Below are 10,964 nucleotides of genomic sequence, written 5' to 3'. Positions count from 1 at the left end.
CAGCCATCTTAGATCCAATGAGGTTCATGAGCCCACAGGAAGAGAAACTGCTGGCCTTCAGGCATACAGCCCTCGAAAATAAGCAAGATTAGGGCTAGGTAGACATTCGGCTATGTCACTGATTACTGCAGGGTAATACTGTCATCTGATATACAGTCAAATTTTGTTAATTGTCTAATATTGTCCTTTATAGCAACCCCCACCCCAGGGAGACTCATATCCAGGGTCACGTATTGCGCTTAGTTGTCGAGTCTTTTACATTTCATTTATTTATTCTGCGATGCTGGGGATCAAACCTAGGGTATTGCACATGCTAGGCAAGTGCTCTATCCTTGAGCTATACCCCAGCTCACTTTTCACTTTTAATCAGCAACAGTTCTTCAGTTTTTCTTTGTCATCAAGACAAAGAACAGGTACAGACCAGTTACTACGAAGCATGTCCCTCATCTTGGGTTTCTCGTCTCATCAGATTAATTTGATGCATTACTGAGTGGATGATCCTGCTGTCCTCAGTCGACCACATCCGGAGGCTGCAAGGGATGTCAGTTTGTCCTGCTGTTGAGTTCACGCGGACCACTTGGTTATGGCAGTGTCCGCAGGGTTTCTCCAGCATCGAGTTACTATTTCCCCTTTTTCATTATCAATAATTTGCAGCTACTTATGTAGAAGCCTCCAATGTCCTTTCAATTTCATGGGACCAAAGAAAGGGAGTCTTTTCCTTCCGGAAACGGATCCCTATTTCTTGCTGAAGAGAACAAGCATCACCTCTCAGGTAGCAGCAGCCGCTGTCAATAAAGTTGTGCAAGCGGGAACGCAGACCTTCTCGGAAGGGTGTGGCTAGGCGGCCGCAAGGCCCGCCGGGAACCGTAGTCTCAGGGCGCTCCGGCTAAACACCTCCCTGCGGTCTCGGCTAGAAGCCGAGAGGGCGGGCGAAGAGAAGCGCGGCGCGCCCGGGCGCGGTGCACCATGGGACTGGAAGTTTGCGGCGTGCTCCCCGCCGCGCCCCGCCGCGCCCGCGCGAAAGGACGGGACTTCCCTACCCGGTGGGCCGCGCGCTCGGGGCCGGGGGTGGCCAGCCCGGGCTCGAACAAATCAAATCGAAGGAAAGAAACTGCCGGCTTTCAAAATCCTCCTCCTCCGCCATCATCCGCCGCGGTGCTGAGAGCAGGTGGTGTAGGAGACACAAGTGACGAAAAGCCCCGGGGGCGCGAGCCGAAGGCGGCTGGGCGTCCGGACCGCTGGACAGGGGGCGGCGAGCAGGCCGGACCCGACTCGGACCCTAAATCCGTCTCTGCCGCTCCGGGCGGACGCTCGCGCTCGGGTCGCCCCACGCGGCTGCGTCGCCTGTTTACGGTAGGGCCAGGGTCCCTCTCTTCTCCCGTCACCTGCCTGGGCTGGGGCGCTGGCGCGGCGGGTGGGCGCCGCTGAGCGCCTTCTGCACGCCCGCGGCCGGCGCGGGCAGGCGGCGCTGGCTATTTCACTAGTGGGTAAACTGAGGCCCAAAGAGGGTGAGTTTCTCGCCGCAGCCGCCGAGCCCGCGGCTGCCAGCAGTGGCGTCTCACAGGAGCGTGGGTGTTAACCTGGAGGCGGTGCGAGTCCGCCAGGGATCCCGGGTGGGGTCCACCGCCGCTGTCACGTTCCGCGGGCCCTCGCGCGTCGCTCCCGGGCCGCCACCTCCCGGCCGGCCCACGCCCGCTGGGAGCCGGCTGGCGCCGCTGCCCGGGATCCGCGTGAATCACCGCCGACACTGGTCCGGATACCTGGACGTGCATCCAAGGACGCCTTCCACGCGGCAGCCGAGAGCGGAGAGGACGTTTTTGTATTAACCGCTTGTCTTTGCTCTCATGTTGGCCCTTTGCTGACCTTGGACACACCAGTATCTATGCTTTGGTTTCTCAGTCTTTAAAGTGGATGGGGGATAGTGTGTGTGTGTGTGTGTGTGTGTGTGTGTGTGTGTGTGCGCGCGCGCGCCTGTGTGTGTGTCTTAGTCTTCCTGGCCTGAGCCATAGGAAGTTCTATGTCCTTTCCTCCTGGGCACCCACCACCACCATTTAACTAGCCTAAGATTGTCCCATCTTACATTTGCAGATGGTGATTGGCTTTTAGGTTAATTTTTTTTTCCCCGTTTCATCTGGTTATTCTTTGTGCACCTTCTAAATGCCAGGCCTATGCAGATAGTGATTCTGCCAAATTATACCGTCAGAGCATGTTTTTTCTCTGCTAGAATCCTTTTATCAGTCACTCAAAAGTGAAAACCCTGTCTGTTTGAGCCCAGAAGAAGCCTGAGGGTCATAGGAGAATGAGGGGCTATCATAGCTGAATCTGAGGACTAGGGATGTGGCTCAGTGGTACAGCACTTGCCTAGTATGTACAGGGTCCTGAATTCCATCACCAGCATCAAACCAATAGCAGCAACTGTGTCTGAAGGTAAGGAAATTGGGAGAAGATGCTTTCAAGGCAACACCTCCTAGTTTTTTTCTTTATATCACTCTTCCTTGGTCTTAGATGGCCTGCCATTTCTTCATTGTCCATTCTGCCAGTCTGCTGGGCTCCACGCTGGAAGAAACAACTGCCCCTGGTGTGATATTGTGGAATGTGGGAGTGTGTGTGTGTGTGTGTATAAATTTGTCATTGTCCAGCGTCCTGGCATACAACTCCTAAAATCCTGAAGTGACGTGACTTTTTGCATGCTATTGAATTGGCTACTAGCTGGTGACCTCTAGTAGCTTCAGAATGGGGCCTGGTCATTAGAAAGACTCAGGCAGCATTAGAGGATTGAGATATTTAACCCAATCTCTGAGGAGGGAAGTGGAGCTGAAGGTTAAGCTGATCATCAATAGACAGTGATTTAACCAATTATGTCTACGATGGAGCCTCCATAAAACCCCAGGAGAACAGGGTTTGGAGAGCTTCTGGATTGCTGAGCATGTGGAATAGGTTCTTGGAGGGTGGCAGAGCCAGAGAAGACATGGACACTCTAAGCCTCTTTTCCCATGTTACCGGGTATCGAACACAGGGGGACTTGAGCATTGAGTCACATCCCCAGCCCTATTTTGTATTTTATCTATCTATTTATTTATTTAAATTACTGATGGATCTTTATTTATATGTGGTGCTGAGAATCAAACCCAGTGCCTCACGCATACTAGGCAAGCACTCTACCACTGAGCCACAACCCCAGCCCCTATTTTGTATTTTATTTAGAGATAGGATCTCACTGAGTTGCTTAGTGCCTTGCTAAGTTGCTGAGGCTGGCTTTGAACTCTTGATCCTCTTGCCTCAACCTCCCAAGCCACTGGGATTACAGGTGTGCACCACTGTGCCTGGCTCTATATAGCTCTTCATCTGGCTGCTTGTTTATGTTTTTATAATAAACCGTAAATGTAAATAGTGTTTCCCTGAATTTTGTGAGCTTCTGGAACAAACTGAGCTCAAGGAGGAGTTTGTGGGAATCCTCATTTAAAGTCAGTAGGTCAGGGCTGGGGATGTGGCTCAAGCAGTAGCGCGCTCGCGGCATGAGTGCGGCCCGGGTTCGATCCTCAGCACCACATACAAACAAAGATGTTGTGTCAGCCGATAACTAAAAAATAAATATTAAAATTCTCTCTCTCTTTCAAAAAAAAAAATAAAGTCAGTAGGTCAGATGTACAGGTAAACCAACTTGAGGTTTACATTAGAATCAGAAGTGGGTTCAGTCTATGGGATTGAGCCGTCAATCCGTGGAATCTGCAGGTAGAAAGTGTTGGAATTAAATTAGAGGACACCCAGTGCTGTCTGCTATAGAATGAATTGCTTGGCTCAACCCACACACATCTGGTATTAGAGGTTGAGTTTGTTTTCTATATACTGGCCTATTGTGATGATGGCTTTTATGATGTAGAGACTTCTGGTCTCCTAGGAATCCATGAGGGGCTACCATGGCTTGCCCAGTATCCTGGCCAGGGTTAATACCATACTTGCAGTGGGCTTAGCCCTGTGCCCCACCCCCAGAGTCATGCCAGGGTGGGCAGCAGGGCAGTCCCTGGGATGGATGACCTGGATCCCTTAGCCATCTTTGTTCTGTTTGATGAATGGGGCCTTCAAACAGAATGCCACCAAGATGATCTGGCGGGTGTGTGCTTGGGGTAGATTCTTTGAAGCCATTGATCTGGGACTTAACTGCCATTCACTCGAAGGCAGGGGAAATGGGCAGTTCACATGGTTTTCCCAGTGTCCCTACTGGGGCAGTTTGGCAGAGGAAGACTTGCAGCAGGATAGTTCTTCAGAGGCTAAACATGATCTTTTTGCTTTCTTGGTACTTCCTCCACCTTTCTAGAATGATTCGTTTTCTAATGCTATTTTCATTTCTCCCAGTGGTTTAGCTCTTGGGTTCTCTGTGGCAGGGGGCAAAGGGGTCCAATTCCTGAGATGACTGATGTTCTACCCTGAGACCCTCCTCTGCAACCAGTGGTCCCAGGAGACTCCTTTATTTTTTCAGTACCAGAGAATGAAGCCACAGGTGCTTGACCACTGAGCCGCCTCTCCAACCTTTTTTTTTTTAAATATATATATTTTATTTAGAAACAGGGTCTCACTGAGTTGCTTAGGGCCTCTCTGAGTTGCTGAGGCTGGCTTTGAATTGAGGCTTTGCCTCAGTCTCCCAAGGTGCTGGAATTACAGATGTATGCCACTGCCTGGCTGAGACTCATTTCTTTTTGGGGGTGGATGGGTACTGAGGATTGAACTCGGGGGCACTCGACCACTGAGCCACATTCCCAGCCTTAGAGACAGGGTCTCAGTTGCTTCGTGCCTCATTTTTGCTGAGATTGACTTTGAACTTGTGATCCTCCTGTCTCAGCTTTCTGAGCTGCTGAGATTACAGGCATGTGCCACCATGCCCAGCTTGAGACTCCTTTCTTAATAAAACTTCTGCTCCTCAGTTTGCAGATCTCCAGGGGAGCCCACCATCGTGGCCAGCATGGCCTCCGAAGACATTGCCAAGCTGGCAGAGACCCTGGCCAAAACCCAGGTGGCTGGGGGACAGCTGAGTTTCAAGGGCAAGAGTCTCAAACTGAACACAGCGGAAGATGGTGAGTGCAATGCCCACTTACTAATTGTCAGGCTTTGAGCTATATATCTTCAGTGTTTGTCTTGGCAGCTCTATGAGTGACTATCATTTTAACAATGAGACTCAAAGATCAATTGTCCAGGAGTGGAGGTGTAGCTTACTGGTAGATGACTTGCCTAATATGCGTAACACCTGGGTTCAATACCCAGCGCTACCAAAAAAAAATTTTTTTCTTGTGAGTTCACATAAACATCCCTGCTGGTCTGTATGTTCACAATGGGCAATCTCAGGAGGGAATGGTAATGAGGGGGACAGTTAGTCCTAAGATACAGCTTCTGATTTCTGACTAGCTCTGGTACTCTTCCGACCCCTACCTTCATTCACTCCCATATTCATGAAATATCTGCTGCCTTCCTCAGCTGAGGCCCTGGTGGGTTGCATTAAAAAACAGTCTCCCTGGGGCAGTGGTGCAGGCCTATAATCCCAGGGACTTGGAGGCTGAGATAGGATGATTGAGGTCAGTCTGGGCAACTTAGCAGGACTGTCTCAAAATAAATGTAAAGGACTGGGAGTGTAGCTTAGCATTAGAAGAGTTGTCTTGTGTGTGAGGCCCCAGGTTCAATTTTTAGTATCAAAATATATATATATCTTCATTTTGCTGAGGTTGGCTTTGAACCCATGATCTTCCTGCCTCAGTCTCCCGAGGAGCTGGGTTTAGCACCACCACACCTGTCTTGTTGTTTTTGGTACCAGGGATTGAACCCAGGGGAGCATAACCACTGAGCCATATCCCCAGCCCTCTTTATATTTTTTATTTAGAGACATCATCTTGCTAAGTTGCTTATGGCCTTGTGGAGTGGTTGATTTGAGGCTGGCTTTGAACTCATGATCCTCCTGCCTCTACCGGGATTACAGGCATACACCACTATGCCTGGTTCCCAGTCCTTTTACTTTTTTTTTTTTTTTTTTTTTTTTTTTCGATGGTATTGGGGATTGAACCCAGGGGTGTTGAGCATATCCCCAGCCCTTTTTAATATTTCATTTAGAGACCGTGTCTTGCTGAGTTGCTTAGGGTCTCACTCAATTGCTGAGGCTGGCTTTGAACTGTGCTCTTCCTGCCTCAGCCTTCAGAGCTGCTGGGATTATAGGTGTGCACCACTGTGCCTGGCTACTTTTTTTGTACTGGTATTGAGCCCAAGGTCATTTACCACTAAGCTACATCTCCAATTCTCCAGCCTTTTTTATTTTTTTAAATTTTTTTTTTTTTTTAAAGAGAGAGGGAGAGAGAGAAAGAGAGAGAATTTATTTTTTTTAAAAAGAGAGAGAGAGAGAATTTTAATATTTACTTTTTAGTTATCAGTGGACACAACATCTTTGTTTGTATGTGGTGCTGAGAATCGAACCCGGGCTGCACGCATGCCAGGCGAGCGCACTACCGCTTGAGCCACATCCCCAGCACATTTTTTTAAATTTTTAAAATGCCAGGCAAGTGTGTGACCTCTGAACCCCAGCCCCTTATTTTTTATGTTGAAACAGAGTATTGCAGTGTTGCATAGGGCCTCAGTAAATTGCTGAGGCTGTCCTTGAACCTGAGATCCTTATTTCTCAGCCACCTGAGTTGCTGAAATTACAGGTGTATGCCACCATGCCCTGTTTGCATCTCACAGTATTTTTGAGGCCTCCTGGGGTTCAGGCTCAGCCAGAGAAACTGGTTTGGACTTGCCTGGTTGTCAAGGTGTGCAAGCAGCCTTGCTCCCTCCCTTGGGCCAGAGCTGTGTGAGTCTTTGGGTTGCTAGGAACACGGTGATGCACATTCCTTTCTCTCCATAGTGCTTCAAGATTCACAGGGCTTCTTCCTGTTCTTTCATCTCTTTGAGATCCTTGTATAATCCTTGTGGGAAAGAGGTGACAATGGTGATATTTTATAAATGAGGAAAAAAGAGAGGAGATTTAAGTAACTTGTTTAAGGTCATTTATCTGGTAAATAGCAGAGACAGAATTATTGTTTTGTGTGTTTGTGTGTGTGGGGTGCTGGGGATTGAACCCAGGGTCTTGTGCATACGAGGCAGGCACTCTACCAACTGAGCTATATTCCCAACCCCCAGAGCCAGAATTTTAACAGAGGACTCACTGAGTCCTTGCTCCTATGCTTCTGAGTAGATATTCAGTAAACATGGATTTGCTATTAAATGTCATTTATTGAACAGGGTTAGAGTATTAAATTTCATACAAATTGTATCTCAGCTTATCTTTACAAAATTCCTTGAGAGGGCCGAGGATGTGGTTCGATGGTAGAGTGGTTCCCTAGCATGTGCAAATCCCTGAGTTTGATCCCCAACTCTCCCAAAAAATCCTTTGAGATAGGCTTTATCTCCATTTTGGGAAAACTGAGGCTCAAGGAGATAATACAGTTTGCCTAAGAGCAAACTATAAGTAGTGGAGCTGATAATTCAGCTTTGGCTGATAATCTGCATAGATGGTTTTTCCACTTTACCACCAGTCTGTACATGGTGTCTCCTATCTTGTGGTCACTGGGCACCCAGCTTACAGTCCCAGCCTGTAAGGGACTCCTAACCTGGAGTAGGAATGTGGTGCTCAGACAACAGTTTGTTCATATTCTGAGAGATGTGAACAAAGGGCCTTAGGAAGGTAAGGCAGGGAGAGGGTCACTTTTAGCTTATTCATGGATAATGTGGCATTTGAATTGTTCTTGAAAGATGATTTGAAGGAGAAAGGGCACTGCTGGCAATGAGAACACATGAGTTAGGCTCAAGAGCTGAGACCTAGAGGGTGGGTGGGCTGGGGAGAAAGGAAATTCAAATCCCATAGGGAGGCAGGCAGAGGCCTTTCCTTGTATGTTGTGCTGAGGAACCTGGAGGCTTCAGTGTGAGCCCAGAGGGGACTCTGTATTGGCTGGAAGTGAACCAGGATGGGAGGAGGCCATGGTGCTAGTGAACAAGGCCCTTTTCTCTCCCCAGGAAATCATTTAAGAATCAAAGAAAGTACTTTGTGCTCTATGAGGCAGAGTAACCAGCATACCATTACTCTGAATAGTAGAGGTTGGAAAGAGAAGTCCTATGAGAAGGTCTCCTGATGATTGGTTATTCAGGGATGAGTGGGGTCCATCCCTAATCTGTTATGTGAGGAATGGTGGTTTTCAATTTCTTGTAACCCTGCTTGGGTTGAAAACCAGGAGAGAGGCAAGTGCACCTGTGACCCCACACCTCTTGACCCTGCTTTCACATTCTGGTGCATTTCCTTCCAAGTTTGGTCTGTGCTCCTAACTCTCCTCAGGGCTGAACTTGTGGACAGCACAGTACCCCTGACAATACACTGACATCATGCATACAGTGTGAGTTAGCTCTTTCCTTAGGACCCTAGCATCTCCATCCCCATGTAAGCGTTACCTTGAGCAGCCATCCCATCTCACTGATCTGGCTAGTCCTCAGATATCAGTTGGGGCTCCCTTTTGGAGTGGTCTCCCTGTTTGACCTGGTATGCTTCCCATAACTCTCACTTGTCAGAGTTGTCCTTGTTACAAGCTGCTAGTTGATCTTTTTCCTTGACTTCTAAGCCTTTTGTACATGCCTTGTTTTAGCAGTCATTGCAGAAGAATTATTTGAATAGCTGTGCCCCCTGCTAGGCTTTGAGTCTGTCTGATTCTCCTCTATACATCAGGGCCTGGCGCATGCACCATAACCCTTGGAGTATATGAATGATAGGTGGTTACCATACCAAACTCTCTCCTACCCCAACTGTTTGTGACTCCAAAAACCTAAAGTACTGTTCTTTGGTCCTGAGCAGCTAAAGATGTGATTAAAGAAATTGAAGACTTTGATGGCTTGGAGGCTCTGCGCTTGGAGGGCAACACGGTGGGTGTAGAAGCGGCCAAGGTCATTGCCAAGGCCTTAGAGAAGAAGTCGGAGTTGAAGGTGAGATTTGCAGAGCAAGCAGGCCTGGGCTGGTTGAAAACAGCCTTCTGCTCACACTGCCACAAAACTCTGTGTTCAGATCCTCCCAGGCCCCTGCCTTGGTGACTGTCACCCACACAGTTCCTCTTCCTCTGGCCATCCCAGATCACATAGCACTGACTGTGGTCCCTCTTTTTTGCAGTGAGCATTAGGGTATGCTTCTCGGATGGCATTAGGAGTGCAGGAAGATTATTGGGGTGACACCTGTGAAAGAAAAACTGGAGAGAACCTTCAGTTTGCAATGCAGATCTGACACCCTTGAGGAAGGATGTAGAGTTAACTAGCAAGTACTTCTTTCTGTGAGATTGTTCTGAAAAACCCACCAGCTGGGAGCTCCAGAGCAAGGATTGTCCATTTAAAACAGTCTTGTGATAGGAGAAATGGCCAGGCCTCAGAGCTCCTGTTCTTGTAGTCATTTGGGTATGTGCTGAAGCCAGAGGCCACAGGTCACTACTCCCTACTGCTGAGTCACATTCTTTTTTGCAGGTTAAGTCTAGGCGGTTCTCCTTCTTGGCCAACACAAAGGGCAATTCAGTCTTCTAGCCCAGGGTTCCCAAAATGGGTTCCACTGAATACCAGTCTGTCAATATGCTCTTTGAGAAAAGTAGAGGTATCAATTCAGAATTTCAGGGGTGGTGGGTCAGGTGTGGTGGTGTACACCTTTAATCCCAGCTACTTGGGAGGCTGACACAGGAAGATCACAGATTGGAGACCAGCCTCTACTACTTAGTGATATTGTGTCTCAAAGGGGGGTGGGGATGTAACTCTGTGTTAGAGTGCTCCTGGGCTCAGTCTCTGGTACTGATGGCTTTCAGAGACTGGTGGTGATGCAAGATACAATGTTATCTGCCCTATGAGGTCTTGACAATTGACAAGAGTGCACCCCAGGTCACCGGCTGAGATCAAGTTCATGTGAGTTCAAGCTCGTAATGCTCTACTGTTCCCTTGAAGATCATCAAGGTGTAAAGCCTTTCTCAGAGAGGATTTCAGGGTGCGGGGCAGGGAGTGTCTTCGAGTCAGCTGAGTGGTGATTGGAACCCTGTCCTGTGCCCTGGAGTTCCATGCCAATCCTTTATCTCATCAGAGGGGTTTAGGAAGCTTCAGGGTGAGATACCATTGTCCGGATTATGGATTTCCGGCTGTAGCTCCATGTTCCTGGTCCTAAGGATCCCATGTATGGGTGTAACTTAGCAGACCTCATGTAGAGTATATAGCTGAGGTCTGTCCCTGGTTTGTGAATGATTGATTTTATTTGAAGATATGAAGAATTTTTCTGTAAAAGCTAAATTCCTGGTTGGGTGTGGGTAATCTCAGCTACCCAGGAGGCAGAAGCAGGAGGATCCCAAGTTCAAGGGCAGCCTGGGCAACTTGGTCAGATCTTAAAATAAAAAATGAAATGATATGACATGATGTAAATGGAATAACTGGGGATATAGCTTAGTGGTAGATCACTTCCTAGCAGGTACTGGTTCAGTCCCCTGCACTGCCAAACAAAAGTAAAGAACTTCCCTAGTATGTAAGGCTGGTCTTGGTTCATATAAGATCTGGATGTTCAGGTGCATGTGGCTTTGCCATTGTTACATCAGACCCAGTTTTGGCCTGGAAAAGATAGGGGTTGCCAGGGTTTATTTGGGGAGTGGACACAGCAACCAGAATTGGGGAGTAGGATTGTCAAAACCAAGCTATGTGGCCTATATCTTTCTAACATTTATTTTATAATTTCTTACTAAATTTGCTAACTTATAAGTAATTTCAAACCAAATATCACTTCTCTAAATGGAAAAACAGCGTACCTTACGATAAAGGAAGTAAAATATTGTAGTGAATTCCAATTTGACACTGTTGTCACCTAAAGGCTCTGAGCCTGAGCCCTGCCTTTGTTAGGCAAGAAATGGAAGGTAAGTGAGACTAGCCAGTCCCAAATGAAAGGTGGTCCTCTGGAGGTG

General features: G+C 48.0%; 1 protein-coding gene across 2 annotated transcripts in view; it reads left to right on the top strand.

Annotated features, from left to right (window-relative positions):
- The first annotated feature begins 1,034 nt into the window (after positions 1-1,034).
- The window catches only part of RANGAP1 (Ran GTPase activating protein 1), a 29,386-nt gene continuing 19,456 nt past the window's right edge, over positions 1,035-10,964 (top strand). Inside the window, exons 1-3 of one of the 2 annotated variants that reach the window (XM_081310511.1) lie at positions 1,035-1,353; positions 4,920-5,069; positions 8,852-8,979. In XM_081310511.1, the coding sequence (XP_081166637.1) occupies positions 4,958-5,069; positions 8,852-8,979 (240 nt within the window). In that variant the 5' untranslated portion in view covers positions 1,035-1,353; positions 4,920-4,957. Of the gene's footprint in view, positions 1,354-4,919; positions 5,070-8,851; positions 8,980-10,964 lie in introns of those variants that run through there. The other variant, XM_081310512.1, reaches the window with a different exon arrangement.

Source organism: Spermophilus citellus, assembly GCF_964194105.1.
Source record: "Spermophilus citellus genome assembly, chromosome: 10".
NCBI classification, from domain to species: Eukaryota; Metazoa; Chordata; class Mammalia; order Rodentia; family Sciuridae; genus Spermophilus; species Spermophilus citellus.
Note: the sequence above shows the minus strand (reverse complement) of the source record. Positions and strands in the feature narration are given on the sequence as shown.